This window comes from Neofelis nebulosa, chromosome 1 (genome assembly GCF_028018385.1).
Source record: "Neofelis nebulosa isolate mNeoNeb1 chromosome 1, mNeoNeb1.pri, whole genome shotgun sequence".
Classification (NCBI taxonomy): Eukaryota; Metazoa; Chordata; class Mammalia; order Carnivora; family Felidae; genus Neofelis; species Neofelis nebulosa.
Genome location: NC_080782.1, coordinates 162,044,421 through 162,061,944, shown reverse-complemented (window position 1 = coordinate 162,061,944; position 17,524 = coordinate 162,044,421). Strand labels below are relative to the sequence as shown.

The 17,524-nt window shown below is 55.7% G+C and overlaps 1 protein-coding gene across 3 annotated transcripts in view; it reads left to right on the top strand.

Moving 5' to 3' along the window:
- The first annotated feature begins 810 nt into the window (after nt 1–810).
- Nucleotides 811–17,524, top strand: part of ATP11A (ATPase phospholipid transporting 11A) — a 123,997-nt gene continuing 107,283 nt past the window's right edge. For all 3 annotated transcript variants that reach the window (XM_058742190.1, XM_058742195.1, XM_058742204.1), the window contains exon 1: nt 811–1,248. In XM_058742190.1, coding sequence (XP_058598173.1) covers nt 1,210–1,248 — 39 coding nt within the window. In that variant the 5' untranslated portion in view covers nt 811–1,209. The remainder of the gene's footprint in view (nt 1,249–17,524) is intronic.

The window sequence follows — 17,524 nt, the reverse complement described above, 5'->3', positions numbered from 1 at the left end:
CAGGCTGCCTTCCCTGGGGTCAGGCTTGGCCTCCTGGTGTCCTGCCTCCTGGAGGGGACTGGTGGGGGCGGGGGGGGGGGGGGGGGCAGGAGCCGGACCAGCCAAACCAGGAGAGGGCGTCACCGTGGGGCTGGCAGCTGCTGTAACAGGTTCAAGGATTCCAGCCCCTCGCCTCGCCCCCGCCGGACGGTCAGGGTTTCCACTGTCACGACTCTGGAGACCTAAGGCCAGGAGGCGAGGGCTAGGGAGGGAAGGAGTTTCAGAGGGGAGGGATCCCACGAGGCAGGCCCGATGCTCACCTTCACCCCAGCGCACAAAAGCTGAGCGAAGCTGGGCAGCCACCTGAGGCACGACTCGGCCCCGTGTGGCACCTGCAAACCAGGAGCGGCCACGCGTGGCGACGGGCCCAGCACCAGGGCGCGACGCAGGCCCGGCTGGTGGGTCCCACGCCGCCATCGGGCCTTCCGGAGGGAGACAGAAGTTTGGGAGCATGCGGGGGGGTGGGGGGTGGGGTGAGGAGCCGGGCCGCGGGTCCGAGGCTCCCCAAGGGGCACGGTCCCCGCGGCCCGGCCGCAGGGCGGGCCCCGGGAGGCGGAAGCAACAGGGAGTCGTCCCCGCCCGCCGGCCTCCCGCCTCCGGCCTCCGCCCCCGGGCCCTCGGGAAGCCCGCGCCCTGGGGCGGGCCGGGCACGGGCACGCGGAGGGCGGGCCACGGCCGCGCGCGCGCGCGGGGGTGGGGGCGCGGGGCGGGGGCCGCGGGGCGCATGCTCACTCGCGCTCGTGACGCGCTCGCCGGGGCCGGGCGGCCGGAGGCAGGGCCGAGAGGGGCGGCGGGCGGGGGGCAGGGGCGGGAGGGGAGGAGCCGGGGCGCCGAGCGGCGCCGAGCGGGGAGAGGAGGAGCCGAGCGGCGCCGAGCCGAGCAGAGGAGCGGCGGGCGCAGGAGCGGAGCACACGGTCCGCGCCTCCTCGCTCCGGGCCCGCGCCTCCTCGCTCCCGGCCCGCAGCCCCCCGCCGGCACCCCGGGCCCCGAGCCGCCACCCCGGGCCGGGCCGGGCATGAGCGCGGAGGGGCCGCGGCCGCCTCCCGCTCCGCCCGGCGCGCCCAGGCCGTGACCGGGTCGGGGGCGCGCGGCCGCACTCGGGCCCGGGCCCATGGGCGCGCCGAGCCGGGCGCGGGGGCGCTGAGCGCGGCGGGCGCGGCCGGAGGAGCCATGGACTGCAGCCTGGTGCGGACGCTGGTGCACAGATACGTGAGTGCCGCCCGCCGCGGGGGTGCGGGGTCTGGGGACCCCTCCGCGGCCGGAGGGTGGGACGGGCCCTGAAGACCCCGCGGGGTTCGGGGGGTGGAGCCTCGGGGACCCGGCGGGGGTGCGGGGGTGGGTGGGACGGGCCCTGGGTACCCCGCTGCAGCCGGGCGCGGCTTGCCGAGGGTGCACCTCGGGCTTGCGACGGCCCGGCCCGGGCGTGCACCTGCTCCGCCCCGCCGCCGCGCGCTCCCTGGAGTCCGGAGGGGACGGGGCTGCCCCGGGGAGACCTTGGTAGGTTTGCGCGCGGCCCGGGGCTGGGAAGGGACTCCCGTTCGGCTCTGTCGCGCCCGCACGGGGACTCAGAGATGGGAGAGTCACACTCCAGAAAGGCAGGGACTTTGGTTCGTGTTTGTAACACCACCGGGGTAATCCAGAAGTGAAGTTTGGCATCTTATCCCCTTCCCCCCGGAAAGTAACCAATCAGGCGCCCGGGTGTTGTGGGCTTCCTCTGGAGTCCACACTCGCTGGTGACCGGGTGTTGGGGTCAGAGGAGGCTCGGAGGGGAGAGCAGGTTCTGTTTTACATCAGAGCGAGGGGACACCGCGCGCGGCTGTAGTCCCTGGCACCGGTATGAAGGGGGTGTGTGTGCACAAGAGAAGGAAAACTGTCCGGAGGGTGGTGTTTCCTGCCACTGTCTCCACAAAAGGCTCCTTGTTCCCCAGTGGCTGACGTCCGCGCTGGGGCACAGGTCTGAGGAGTCGCTCTCCCTGAGGATTGAGGGCATCATTATGGGCACTTCGCTATAGGAATTACCTCGGGCAGACTTTTCATCTTTATGAGCTGCCTTTGAGAAGGACACTCTGGCAGAGATCAGTTGTCTCTTTTCATCTCTGAGATCGCCAGGTCACTAACCCCGAGTTGTTCACTAACCGGGAGGCTCCAGAGTCCAGGGAACTCCCGGCCACCTTCCTCAGGCACTTGTTCCCTGGGGCAGGTCTCAGGGCCTTATGGTTGAGCGGGTTGAGTGAGAGTCACCCAGACTCTGGGAAGGGCGGGGCCAGACTTGGGATCTGGAGCTCATATAATTTCCCCCAAAGTCCCTGTTCTGATGTGAGTGGTAAATATCAGGTGACACCTTTGTTTCTCCACTGGGGTAAGTTCTGGAAACCTCAGCACAGCGACTGCAGGTGACAAGGTTTGTCAGAGAAATGCGTCGCCGGGCAAGGATGTTCTGTGTTACTCCTGTGTCCAGGAGGTGCGGTCCCATTCACAAGGCCTTTTCCGGCCTTTGTTTGCTCAAAGGGAAAAGGAGAAAAGGGTGGAACTAGTATTTGCCTAAAAAGTGCTTACAGCTTTTCAGTTAATTTTCATTCCCTTCCAACTCTTCACATTTTGTGATCAAAGTTAACAAAAAGGAGGGTTTCGCTGTGTGGGGAACGGGCTGCCCGCAGGAGAGTTGCCGGAGGTGTGGGTGTCTCTCCTCTGACCCTGAGGCTGGAGGCCCCCAAGGGTGGATCTGACCTCTCAGTTCCTGACCCTTCTCCTGGGAATGGGGTGGACACATGTCCAGTGTTTGCTCTGTGCTTTCCTCCAGGCCCTCAGCTGTTTCAGCTGGTATCATCTTCTATACATTTTCATGTAGTTTGCATATTAAAATTCCCTTTTGCTGTGTTCTTAGGTTTGTGGAATGACATCTTCCCTCAAACCTAAGTGGCATCTTCTTTAGTGAACTTTCCCAGCCTATGCATTATCTGGTGACGTTCCTGGAACGCAAGTTAGGGGCTACTGTTATTTGTGTTTCTCAATTCCACGTCTTTTTTTTTTTTTTTTCTTCCAGTCTGATCATTTGACTATTTAACCATATTCGCGTATAAGACTATTCATTTCTATGATATTAAAGTCATTTTGATGCTATTAAACTAGTTTGAGTTTTTCCAGAAACACGATCTGTTTTCTTGGTTATCTTTAATATGTAGGACCAAATTATATTTCCTTTTGCTAGAGGAAGAGGAGCCTGGGATTGAACGCTTACGTCCCTGTGGTTTCCTTATGTGACTTATTTTATAAGAATGAACAAAAGCCTGTATATGCCCTGTTCTCTTCCAGTGTCCACATGGTCAGAGTTTCTAGGACAGAGAAAACTTTTAAGCTCCTTCTGAGGTGTGAGGGTTGCCAAAAGGTAACCTCTTGGAAAACGTTGCTACCGATACTTTATTCTGGCAAATTCCAGGGGGAGAGAGAGAACAGGCAAATGACTGTGAGAAGTCTGTCCTGGGTCAGGCCACTGACACTCCAGAGCACGAACGACCAGTTGTGTGGATGGATGTAAGTTGTGCACAGATTATTTGTGTTTACAAACAGCACGGTGTTTATGTACCATGATGTGTGTGTCATGAGGTAGTTTGGCCTTCTTAAAAAAAAATTTTTTTTTAATTTAAAAAGTGGATGGAAAGCTAGTGTCATTTCCTCTTTAGACACACGAGCTGGGAAGCCCGGGTTCAGGCCAGGGTTTCAGTTCTGGGGGAACCAGCGTAGCCTGGCGGGTCACCGCAGCTTCCATGGGCACCTGCTTGAATGTGAACCTGGCTGGCCTGCTGCGTGAGCGCTATAACCTTGGGGAGAGGTTCTCTCATCTGAGAACCGTCCTGGCTCCCATTCAGGGGGCTGTCGTCAGGACTGTGTGTGTGAGGTGATACAGGGCAGGAGCTGAGAGCAGTGCCTGGCTCTCAGGAAATGCTCAGGACATTTATCACCACCGGCTGTTAACACAGTTGGGTCCCGGCAGGCGCGGAGGGAGGGAGAAGCCCTCTGTTGGTTGACTCCAGTCAGTGCCGTCAGTGGGGCCCGGGCTGCACGGGAGGTCACTGGTGCCCCAAGATACCGCAGGCCATGTGCAGAGTCCACGGTCCACATCTGGCCATGAAGTTGGTTCATGGGGGAGCATCCCAGGCCAGGATGCGCTCACGGCCATGACACCACGTCCCTTGCTTTCCATGCTGCACATTTAGAAGACCCAACTTTAACACTCTGGAGGTCAGGAGCCTAATTTTGTTACGTCTGTGTGATGTGTCTGCCACCCTCAGCCGGGGCATTCGCGAGTTCTTTTCTGCCACCTGCCACGGTCTCTACTTGTGTCTTACACTGTTTGCTCTCTAGGATATTTCGAACATTTTAAGAGACTAAACTTCTGAAAAAGGTGAAGGTTTTCCTTGCTGGCAGTAGATCATGTTTCTGGAACAATCTGTTACACCAGGACTTTATAAGGAAAAAGTAAATATTTTTGGTCCCTGGGAGAACTTTAAGCATGACTGTGTTCAAGTGCATTAAACCATCTAAAGGTCCAACTGTTTTATGTGTGTGCATGTGTCTACTTTTGTTCCTTTTTATCAGCAAGCCATCTGTGACACACGGTCAGTGTTCACCTGAGAGGCGGCCTGTCCTAAAACGGCATTCTTTTGACTTGGTGACTCCAGTCTCTGTTAAACACTTAAAATGCCGGGGGATTTGGGAGTTGCCTCTCCTGATCCAGCGTTAGATGGCCCTGTGGGGTCTGCAGGTATTTGACAGAGGTGAATCCCCCCTCGGCCACGGCCACGGTCACTCCACCTGTCTCCTGTGGACCAGGGCTGCCGGCCTCGGCCTCACCTGCTGAGGTGTTCACACAAGCTTGCCCGGCCCTGATCCTGACCTCAGCGGTGCTGCTTCTCAGCCGCACATTTTAAAGTAATCTGCCTGGTCTGTAACTTAACCTTTATGTTCTAGCTTTCAGTTAAAGTTTCTGCATTTTCTCTCAAACCCTGTTTAACTTCTGCGTGTTGAGAGCAAGTGATCCTGAGAGGCTTTTATTCCGTGCCACAGGGTCAGTTTCATAACACTGGGGAAAAGGAGCGTGTATGATGGGTTTTGCTACAGTCCATTAAGTTTCTAGGGATGAGGACGCCGTCTCCGTTTACAGTTGGTTAGAACTGTATTGAAACCACTGATAAACAGACTTCACCGCTTAACTGCACAGGAAGTCCTGTGTTTACAAACCTAAACGCAAATTGTTCCCTGTGCTTGGACCAGATGTTCCAGCAGAAACGGTTGATGAGACATGGTTGGATCCCTAAGTCCCAGACTTATAAATGCTTTTCTAACCCAGTTAAATGGAGGCAGAAATGCTATTTATTTGCAGAGAAAATCAATGGAAGGCGATTTTTACAGGGCTAGCAGTTCAGGACTAAACTGGGACTGTTTTTGCTTTCACTGGGATGCTGGTACCTGAGAGAAACAGAATAGTAGATCACGGAGGCCACAGCTCATACCCCGCCTCTGCCTTGTGAGCCGTGGGCACGCCGGCCAACTTCCCCGGTTTCTCTCTTGAGACGGAGGTGATGAGGGTGCCTCCCTGCACGGAGCTTTCACGGGCCCTGCTAGGAATAGATCCCCCCCCCCCCCCCACACACACACACACCCCTGCCAGTGTTCGCAGACCTCCAGACCCTCCCCTTTACATGGAGCATGGAGACTTTGCCCTGGGCTTCGTGGAGGGAAGGCAGTCACCAGACAGGACACCCCCTCTCCCAGGCAGCCCACCAGCCTTGCCCTGTCTGCTCTCGCCTCCTTCTGGTGTGGGGCCCCACGTCTCTCTCTTTCTCCTGGATCATCTGTGTCCCTCGGTCGTCTCTGTGGCAGCGGCCAACCCTTCAGATCGCCCCTTCTTTGCGGACTTTCCCGACCCCACACGCCCCTCCCGTTCTCGACCTCTTCCATCTCATTCACAGCTGAACTTCTGCTATTGTGCTGCTGTCTCCTGCTGTCCCCCTGCAGTCCCCTCACACTCCAGAGGGGTCACCACCATCACCCCGGTGGCCTCAGGTCCACCTGCGAAGCCCTTGGTGTCCTTCGGGTCCCCCCAGCTCACACTGAGGGCATGCTGACTTCTCTCTGAGCCTTGCACATCCAAGCTCTGTCCCTGGGGCACTTACCTTCAGATAGGGGGACGCAGACAGAGAGCAAAACACAGGCATAAATGTTGGGGTGGACCTGGGGGAGTGAGCCGTATGCCAGGCAGACAGGCTGCACTGCAGCCCCGTAGCAGCCCCTCAGCTTTCCTGCCTGCCCCGGACCCTGTGCTGGCACCCTCACCCCTCCATCCTCACCCCTGCATGGCCCTTCTTGGGTCCCCAGGACCCCGTGCTGGCACCCTCCCCCCTCCATCTGCACCCCTGCCCAGCCCTTCTCGGGTCCCCCGGGCCCTGTGCTGGCGCCCTCCCGCCTCCATCTGCACCCCTGCCTGGCCCTTCTTGGGCCCCCGGGCCCTGTGCTGGCACCCTCCCCCCTCCATCTGTACCCCTGCCCGGCCCTTCTCGGGTTCCCAGGACCCCGTGCTGGCACCCTCACCCCTCCATCCTCACCCCTGCCCGGCCCTTCTTGGGCCCCCGGACCCTGTGCTGGCACCCTCCCCCCTCCATCCATACCCCCGCCTGGCCGTTCTCAGGTTCCCAGGACCCCGTGCTGGTGCCCTCCCCCCTCCATTCACACCCCTGCCCGGCCCTTCTCAGGTCCCCTGGGCTCTGTGCTGGCGCCCTCCCTCCTTCATCCACACCCCTGCCCAGCCCTTCTCGGGCCCCCAGACCCCATGCTAGCGCCCTCCCCCCTCCACCTGCACTCCTGCCTGGCCCTTCTCCGGTCCCCAGGACCCCCTGCTTGTGCCCTCCCTCCTTCATCTGCACCCCTGCCTGGGAGGAGCCCCCAAATACCTTCTCCATGTCCGTGGGTCCCACATCTCTTTCTTTCCGCATCCCAGCTGCCCTGCCATGCTCCTGAACAGTTCCTGGTGCAGGGTCATTCCTGCAGAAACATCTGCCGAACAAGTGATTTCCACCTCCCCCTTTCAGTATTGCTGATACGTATGTGGGTGGGCGCTTCTGAAGGAAACTCACGGGTGCTTCCAAGGATCAGGAGTGATTCATGATTCATGAGAGTCTCTTAAAACATGTTTAATGTGACTTCAAACTTTTGGATTTTCTCTTGGTACATTTCACAGTGGTCATTAAGCTGTGGGGGCGGCAGGCAGCTGTCCCACCCCCTCGCGCGGTGAGCACTACACTGGTGCGGGTTGGGTCCTCAGGGCCACAGCCCAGGGTCCCCGCTCCCCACTGGGTGGCCTGCCTGGCTTGGTGGCTTCCATGGGACACATTTCCCCGGTCTCGGTTTAGTGCTTCCTGTGGATCGTGGCGAGTCCTTGGGTAACTGGGTCCCTGGGACTGGCGTTCTGGCTGGACCACGGGGCCCTCTCCTGGAGGCGTGTGGAGCCCAAGCTCTTACCTGCTCCCCGGCAGGAGACGACCCCTGACACAGGGCACAGAACTTCTGGCACAAATGCTTTTCATTTTCTGGGCAAGTAACTGGGTTTCCCAAAATTTGTTAGATTCTCAAAGGAGCACCTGCCTTGGTCAGGGTTGGAGCCCTTGTCCGAGGACACAGGTGGGAAGCTGGTGGCCCACCCGGGGAGGTGAGGGTGCCTGTCTGCACCTGCAGGAGCCACAGGGGCCTGAGAGCCAGGCTGAGTGTCCGCAGGGGATTTCTGTCTTTTCCCCAGCCTCTCCTTTGTCGGGCTGAGGCCAGACCCGAACGGGAGCTCTGTGGGCAGCCGCACCTGTACTTGCCTCTGCAAACAGCTCTTGAAACGTGTCCCCTGGGGCGCCTGGGTGGCACAGTCGGTTAAGCGTCCGACTTCAGCCAGGTCACGATCTTGCGGTCCGTGAGTTCGAGCCCCGCGTCAGGCTCAGGGCTGATGGCTCGGAGCCTGGAGCCTGTTTCCGATTCTGTGTCTCCCTCTCTCTCTGCCCCTCCCCCGTTCATGCTCTGTCTCTCTCTTTCCCAAAAATAAATAAAAAACGTTGAAAAAAAAATTAAAAAAAAAAAAAGAAACGTGTCCCCAGCCACTCTAGGTGGGGGAGATACTCATTTTGTGTGAATATGAACTGGGTTCTTGTCAGAAGCGGTGGGTAAATTTTTCCCGCTCAGACAGTTGGTGAGACAGTTGGTGAAGATAAGATCATTTCCCTGGTTTAGAAAATAAGATGGGAATTTCAAGAGAAGGTTTGTTACCTACGAGGAAGACTTTGGCCAAAGACCAGCAAATTATGCATTCCACACAGGTGGTGTCTCTGCCCCCAGTCTGCTCATCCCCTCGCTCCCACACCCTAGAAGAGAGTAAGGAGGGGGGCTGCTGAGAGAGAGGGAGGGAGAGAGACACAGGGACAGAGACAGAGAGAGAGCGACAGAGAACGAAGGGACGGCCCCCTCTCTGAAGGAGCCTGGGATGTCTTGCATGGGAAACAGGGAGCCCTCGCAGCGTCTCCGTGACAGGCACCCCGTCTATTCCGCACAAGAAGTGATCTTGGCCACTGCGGTTTGCATCCCGTGAGGGGTGGTCCTGTGCCGTCAGCGTGCCCTGACGCGTCCTGGAATGACCTTGAGAAGCAGGCCAGTCCACTCACAGCTCACTGCAGGGGTCACTTCACTGAAACCCTGGACCTCTTTTGCCTTATTAGTGAGTTTGCCCCCAGGTGCCCCTGCCTGGACCCAGTTTCCCGCCTCCCAGATCAGACTCGGGAGTACGGCGGGCGCTTTGCAGGAGGACGTGGGGACAGAAGTTCATGAACCAGGGTGTACCCAAGAATGAGAGTGGTCTTGGCACTCTGAGGTGTGCCGTCTGGAGAAGCTGGTTTGTGACTATGATCTGCTTGGACCCCTGGTCCTTCTTCTCATTGTTACCCTGGGGCCTGCACTTTCATGTCCAGGAAACACACAGATATGACATTTTGTTGATGTGCGTGAGCATGTATCCATGCTCATGAGTTAGCGTATGTGTAGTTAGTCCTGGGATGGCAGGTGGTGGTTGGCATGTGACAGTCAGGCTCTGCTTAGTTTGGTTCAGAGGTGAGGAGCTCGGGGGCACAGGAAAACGGTCGTCTGCCCTCCTGGAGAAGACCCCCCATGTGTGCCTGATGCTGTCACGCTGGGAGGATTCCGGAGCCAGGGAACCAAGGGCCAGGGGTAGAATCTGGTGTAAAGCACGTGGCCAGCAATTCATTTTGCCCCGTGAGTAACTTTCCCATGTCGTTACGGCCCCGGAGAGACGGAGCAGCCCCGGCAGGTCTCATCGCCGACATAGACCGTGCGGGTACCATGTTGGGCTCTGGTTGAAGTTACCTCTTCCTTCCTCCAGTGGTACCTGCTTGTGGAACCCGTCGTGTCTCAGGACCTGAGCCGTCTCTGGAGGATGGAGATCCGTGAGAGGCTGTAGATACGGCTCTGTGATAGGGAGCCGTGCGTGCCCGAGATGGTGCCGGAACATGCTTCCCCTTTGCCCCGAGAGTCCCGAATTCTTCATGTAGACGTGGCGTGTGGCCCAGACCCATGAGGGGAGCCCGCACCCTTCCAGGCTGCTCCTCGCTGGCACACTCACCTGGGGGCTCGCTCCCCCTCCCATGTCAGCTTGAGCGTGCAAGGAGAGAGTAGGCTGCAAAATCAAAGTAAATGGCGCAGAATCGACACACACACCAGGCTCTTCTTGGAAGCCCTGCGGCCTGCAGCCCCGCAGCCCTGGAGCCTGGTGCTGTGTGTCGATTTTGCACCATTTACTTTGATTTTTCAGCTCACCTCTTCTGCCCCCCATGTCTTTTCCCGTGTCTTACTGGGTGAGGTTAGCAGCCAGCCAGTTTCTGGAATGGTCGTCCTGCTGACATGGATTATCAGGGAAATAGATGCTAAGAATGTGGTACAGGAGGAATTGTTTTCATCCAGAGATGACACTCTGTTCACTGTGTTTTCATTTTTTTCTTTACTTACTTTGAGAGAGGGAGAGAGCAAGTGCAAGCTGGGGCAAGGCAGAGAGAGGGAGACCGGATCCCAGGCAGGCTCCATGTTATCACTGAAGACAGAGTGAGACAGGTACGTGTCTGTCTCAGCTCAGGCTGGGTAACAAAACGCCCCAGGCTGGGCAGCTTAGACCACAGACAGCCCAAGATCAAGGAGCTGGCACGTTCATTTCTGGTGAGAGCCCCTTCCTGGCCTACAGAAGGCCGCCCTTGCACCGTGTCCTCACGCAGCCTTTGCGCGTGTGCTCAGAGAGAGAGAAAATGCTGGTGATCACCGTCTCCAGATATGATCACATGGGGCTTAGGGCTTGAATATGTGAATTTGGGAGAGGCCCCATCCAGTCTGTAATGGTGGTGTATTGAGAAAGCGGGCACTGTTTAGGTTGTGAGTGTTCAAACAAATGGGAAAAGCAGAGAGAGGGGTTTGAAAAAGCACATTAAGTTTGCTTAGTGTTCTATCAAAAATATAGAAATAAATGTTCCACAGAATCTGGGAAGAGAAAAATAAGATCAATATTTAGTGGGAATGGGTCCTTTCTTTAAAACTGTGGATGTCGGTGATTGGGCCACCATTTGGCAGAACAGCCCCAGTTTCCATCGCCCCATAGATCTGAGGTTGTAGTCGTTTATATTTTTCTCCCTACTGCTCCTCTCCCTGGTGCAGGAGGCTGGCAGGAGAGTGGCCGCTGGTATAAAACAAGGCTGTGAGGTATTGTTTTGGTCTTTGTATTATAATCCAAATACACAGCATCTGGCTTGTTGACGGGACAGATGTCACCATATTCGGCACATAACTGGATTGGACGTGTCTGCTTGGGCTGCTGTGTCGTGGTCTAGTTGTTCTAGTAAATGCAGTTGCATCTGGGGACTTCTGTTGGCCTCTGAACAGGATGACATTTCACCTTTGGCAGAATTGGAGAGTGAGCGTTGGAAATTGAGCCCTATTCTCTGGTTAGGGTGATGGGAACGCACTGTCCCCCTGCGGCTGCCCGGAGCCTGGACCACCTGTAGCCGTGTGGGCTGGCAGGTGGCCGAGTTCCCGACCCTGCCGCTGCCCCTTTCTGTGCCGGGTTTTTTACAGTCACAGCCTCGTTGTCCTTCATTAAATATTTGCTTACGTGGTTGTAGCGTCAAGCAGAAATGACCCTAAAGCATGATTCATCTTTGGATCAGGAGTGAGGGTGGCCTCCGATATGTGTCGGAGGAGCTCTGGATATTTTCTCTCACTTTGCTGATGGTGTGGGCTGAGTGGTCCCAGCCTGCAGGAGGAACCGTAAAAACATTTGCGACGCTGCTTGAAGCCACGGCCCCAGAGGACATCCTCCAGCTCGCGGCACTGTCTTTCCCAAAACCCCGTGTGCACATGAGATCCGGAAGCTCTCCAGTCCATGTTTTGGGAAATGAGTCTGAGATTGGCGTGGCAGCCAGTCCCCCCTCCCCGAGTACCTGCTGTAGCCCAGGGTGGTGTGACTGCTGTTCTCCTCCCTGGACAGACCTGCCGGCCTGCCCGGGGAGGAGGTGGCCACCCCACTCGACATTACATAATCTCCCTCCTTCAGAGAAAAGAGGATTTCCTCCAGCCTATTTTCAGCAAAGGATTAGGGGCAATGAAGTTCTACCATTAGGATGTCATCTAGATTTTCGTGTGATTTTTCAAGAAGCCCTCAGAAACTCCCCACCAAAACACAAGTTTGGAAATCGTGGAATCAATTGTTGTGTGGAGTAAAATTCTGGAATGGTCATTTGTATGGAAGACATGGGATTTGAGGGTAAATCAGACTAGGTTTACAAAATGCCAGAGAGTGACAGATAATCCATACGCATATGGAAGGATTTGAGTCACCTTTTGTCTCTAGTGTGTGTGGTGCTGTTTTGATTCAGGTAAATGCGGACGAGCCACCGAAGGGTTGGGTGGCCGTGCGGCATGTGCCTTTTCCTCAGTAACGTCCAGCTTGGATGAAAACCCAGGATCCCTGTGCGTGTGACGAGAGCCGCGTGGCCATTGTGTGGGCTGGCTCTTGGTCCTTGCACTGATGTCCCCTCACTCCTTTGTGTTTCTCTGATGTAAAGTGGCAGTAAAATATGTGAGCTCCTGGCATTGAGAACACATACGGGGCAAACCCATGAAGACTCTTGAGAAGCATGTGGCATACTCAGCACATCGGTCCATCGGGTACTTGGTGAGTGCCTGCTGTGTGCGCCGGGGCTTCCGTGGGGGCTCAGCAGGCAGACTCGCGGGCTCGCCTGGAACTGCTCACAGGTGGCAGCTGATGGAGAGTAAGCGCAGAGCTGGCTTGGCGCCAGGAAGGGCCGCGGAGCCACGTCAGGGCCACCGGCCGGGACACTGGTGCAGAAGGTGGGGGGTGAGCGCAGCACAGCCCATCCTCCAGGGGCCCGACTTGCACGAGGCGCTGCTCACATGCCGTTGCCTGAAACGGGTGTTGCTGGTGATGAAGAGTTAAGTTTGTTTTGAAACCATGTGGCCAAATGGGGAAAATGTTACATAACACATAAAGTAGGGTGACCTTTAAGGGTACAAAGAAGTATCCATTTATTGGACAAACACGCTGGTTTATGGCAGTTGTTTTCATTGTAGTGAAACTTACGTAACCTAAGATTTACCTTTCTCCCCACTTTTAGGAACATGCGCATTTCCCTGTTGTGCGGCCACCGCCGTGTCCAAAACCATTTTGTCATCCCGAATGGGAACTGATTCACAGCAGTTTTAGGTAGTTCGTTGTGTTTGACATCGTATGTCGTGCTGGTTTGGAAACACACATTTTTAACCAATGAGAAAGACCTCAACAGGGTCATGAAGAGAGGTTACTGACACTTGAGCACTAATTACATTTTAATGCAAAATGTACCCAAGTAGGAGGGTTTTTTTCTTTTAAGTAATTTGTGACGGTAACTTTTACTGAAACTTAAACACTTGAACGTGAAGATTTGTCTGAGGTTTGTTTTGCTTAATCTGTGCTTGTCTGCAAGCATCACTTTGGGGATGGTTCTGGAGAATAGCACCTGGTATTCATCCTACAAAAGTGATCTTCCACAAGGCAGAATTTCTTTTTCTTTCTTTTTTAATGTTTATTTATTTTTGAGAGAGAGCAGGGATGGGGCAGAGAGAAAGGGGGAGAGAGAGAATCCCAAGCAGGCTCCAAGCTGTCAGCACCAAGCCCTCCGTGAGACTCAAACCCACAAACCGTGAGATCATGACCTGACCTGAAATCAAGAATCAGACGCTTAACAGACTGAGCCACCCAGGCTCCCTTCATGAGGCAGAATTATGTAAAAGTTATGTCTACACGACAGTACATTCAGAGCAAACAGCTCATCATAATAAGTTTGTTTAATGATGTTTATGGAGTCATGTGGCTTTATCCTAAGTGCATTTGTAAGAAGTAGGAATTAAAGCATTTTATGGACATTTTCTTCCAGAAGCTCCCTTCTAATTGACTGGTTTGACTGCGTTATCCATTTTCAGTGAATCTGTAACATGTTCTTTTACTATCTTACAGATGATTAAGAAATAGATTAGTTAAATTCAAAATTACATGTGAGAGTGTCTTCTCTAAAATGGTCCGTTCTGTGAGAAGTGATTGATTTCTACCAAAGGTGATGCGAGGTTTTTTTATCCTTAAATTGGAGTAATTCTTTGATTTCATAAATTGCTCCATTGCTTTTCAGACAACAGCTTGGCTCCAAGAGCTACAGGTCCCCGGGCACCAAGGTGCTCGATTTAGGAACAAGAAATTTAGCTGTAAAACTAAGCGATTATATTATAAATACTCTGTCTCATTAAAAACCATGGCTGTGCAGTGAGCTGGCCAGACGCCCTGTCTGGCAGGTAACCCTTGGAGTTGACAGAAAGCAAAAAGTAAAAATAGAGAATTAATGGGTTTTTCTTTGGATCCTCACATTTTAGTTCATTAAAAAATGGGTTGAGGGGTGCCTGGGTGGCTCAGTCAGTTGAGCGTCTGACTCTTGATTTCGGCTTTGGTCATGATCTCACGGTTTGTGAGTTCAATCCCTGCATTGGACTCTGTGCTGATAGTGTGGAGCCTGCTTGGGATTCTGTCTGTCTGTCTCTGTCTCTCTCTGCCCCCTCCCCCCCCCCACTCTCTCTCTCTCTCTCAAAATAAACAAACTTAAAAAATTGGGTTGATATTGGCCTTTATGAATTTATTACCCTTGCAGATTCAGAGATGTGCTTCATCTGACAGATGGCGTCTCGAGCTCTTCACTCAGGGTGTGGTCTGTGCTCTAAGAGGCTGGCACGTGGCATGGAGTTGTCCTCTTTTGTCCCCACCCTGCTACAGACAGTCCATGCAGCCGCGGTCATGTCTCTCCTGCCTGTGCTGTGAGCTCAAGGCTGGGGTTTCTGTCAGAATTCAGGATCCTGAGTATCTTATTCCATTTTGGTTTGTTCCTCCAGTTGGCTGGCGAGGGCCAGGCTCCAGAGCAAACCCTAGGAGGCCATCCAGGTGCCGGTTCTCTGTTGGGGAACGGATGTTGGGGGGGGGGGGGGCTCTGTGCAGGTACACTGTCACTGTTGCCCCCAGGCAGCAGCCTGGCCCTCTGCCTCCCATCCTTGGGAATCCTGGTCCAGGTTAGGACCAGGACACACGTGTGGCCTAGCCTGTGTGTTGTTCCTCAGCTCCCACATGTCCACGTGGTCGATCATCGTGTGGCGGGCTGGGGACTGGAATCTGCCATCAGTGACAGTTTCGCCAGATTCTCAGGACCATCTCTGCAGGCTTGCAGGGTGCGATGTGGAGGTCTGGGCTCTGGTCCCATGGGCCCGCAGCTTTTCCAGTAGATTTAAATTGTGTCTTAAAGGCCGGGAGGTAGCCTCCAAACACGTGAGCTCCAAGCCAGTGAGCTCCAAGGAGTGTGTCTTGTAGCCGTGGTCCCCTTGTGTTGCCCATGTGGCTCTGACCTGTGTTAGTTCCGGATTTGGGCCGGACTGCAGCTTGAAGGCCACTCCCAGTGCCCGGTGGCCGCCCGGGGCTCACTGATGGATGTGAGCCAGCACCTAGGGTTGCTCTAGCTGTGACAGCAGGGAGGACCGAGGGCAGGACTGGAGGGCAGGACCTGGTCTTCAGGAGCGTGGCCCTACATCGGGGGGGGCCCTCCCTGGGCCTATGGCTCTGGCACCCTGGCTTTGCATTCGGCATCCTCTTTGGGTGGGAGCGCCCAATATCAAACGTTTAACGACAAGAGAACCATGTCGCTCACAGGTGGCAGCTGGACAGGTAAGGAAGACCAGTTCTATCGTTTGGCAAATACTGAAATAACAAAACCTGTGATGGGACAAGTCACAGAGACCTGCTGTCCCTGAGGCTCCTGGGAGGGGACGAGGACACATTTCTTCCTGCAGCTCTGGCTCCTGTCTTCCCACAAACCTGGTGGTGATTTGGAATTAGCAGCAGTGGGCTCAGGGGCAATGGTTGGGCTGAGGGCAGCCAGGGAGAAGGGTCCTGCGTGCCAGGCACCCGGGCCTGAGAACAAATACGGGCAAGGTGGGGTAATGGTGCTTCCCATCTGGTGCCCCTTTCCTTCCCGGTGCCTGAGCCCTGCCGCTGTCCACAGCGGGTGGTCTGGCGACCCCCACCCTCCAGCCTGCAGCAGGTAAGGCTTGCACCAGGCACCGGGGATAGGAGTGGGGGGCAGGCTTACGGCAGCCTCACCCCGTGTTCTCCGGACTCTTCCTAGAGCTGCTCTGTTGTAATCTAGTATTTGCTGGGACTTGAAGTAGGGAGAAATTGTCCTCAGTTATTTGCTCAAAATAAAAACTCAGAGGGCAGGCTCCTGACACAGGTTGGCTATCAGGCTCGCCCGTGGGACGGAAGAAAAGGACGAGGAAGGGCCCCACTGAGCCCACCCGCCAACCGGTGCTGTGTGGCCTCGTGCTCCCGGGGTGACCGGCTCTTGGTTTTGGTTTTGAAGTCCTGGCTTTCCCGAATTCCAGACGTGAGTTCACTGGAGAGCGGCGTCTCTGGGAACCAGGGGGAGCGTGTGAAGCCACGTTCAGCATCTGGAGTGATGGGAGCAGACAGAGAGGCAGCCTGCGTCCACCCATCCGTCCCTGTGCGACCAGCAGGTGACGAACGCAGAGGGGGTCGTCCTCCCCAGCCAGGGGTGCGGGGTGCAGGGGATGCTGGCCCCACGGGGAGACACGAGGTTGTCTGCTGGCTGCTTGAACCATGACTGCCAGCTGCCTCTTGTGCAGTCTGCTTCCACTGCCCCCTCCCTCCCCAGGCTGGGAACTCCGCTCTTCCCCAAAGTGCTGCAGCTGGTTTCTGCTTCCCATAGAACCCGGCGTGAGGGCTGGCTTTCTGCAGCCCTCCTGTGTCCAGGTGGGTGTCCTTTAGACCCACCCCCCGGTGACGGGCCCAGGGCAGGGTCTCTCCCCTCCTGCGTGACCACTACATAGACCTCGTTAGGAAGCTCAGGCAGGCTCCCCAGTTTGGCTGGGTGCCAGGGCAGTGGGGCGACAGCAGCCCACCCTTCATGGTTGGAAGCACTCTGGCTGTAAACTGCTGGCCACACACCCCAGACCTCTCCCTGGGAGCCCCCGTTCATGGACCAGCCTGGTGTCTCGCCCTAGGCGAAACCCATGTCTGACGGGCCGCTCTCTGGCTTCAGCGAAATCAGTCTGCTGCCTCCTCTTCTGTCCTCAGGCAGAGTGGCAGGTGTGTACCAGCCTGCGTGGGGGTCCCCCTTCGAGTGCACCCCCTCGCAGGAGGTGCTGTGGTGTCTCCGAGGTCGGCTGTTTCTCCAGCAGCCGCCCCTGGACCTCAGTGCCCCAGGAGAACTGGAATTGGCCTTTGTTTGGATGTTGGAAGGAGACACATTGGGTCAATGTGAGCTGATCCTTCAAAGTTTCGAACAAATTCAGCTGAATTCAGTGAATTCGTAATAGTTCCAGATCATCTGTTTTGGTATTCTGCGTAGTACGTAACCGTTGACAAAGCTATGAATTTTTGTGAGATGAAGTCATTTTTCCTGTGGATGTAAGAATTTATATTACTGAACGTACTTAAATAAGAACCCGCACGTGTATGACGGTTTTGGGTGTGCTGTCTGTCGCAAGAGATCAGTGGGCTTTTAGTATTTGTGGAGTGCTGTGGCCTCTTAGGCTCCAGTTTTCAGGCAGGATGGAAAGTTCCTTCCCCGTCTGTGGTGTGGGAAGATCACATTCTGGCCATCTAATCTTTGGCTGACGGCTAACTGTTGTTAAGAATGGAATGAAACCACACAGAGCTTGGGTGTCCCCGGTCGAGGCAGAAGAAAGCCAGGAATATTGGCGAGGGCCCGAGGCCGATGCAGACAGAGGGAGGCGGGGTGTGCGAGGTCCTCACACCCCTCTCCCCTGCTCTTCCTTCCAAGGCCCCACTCCCTCCTCT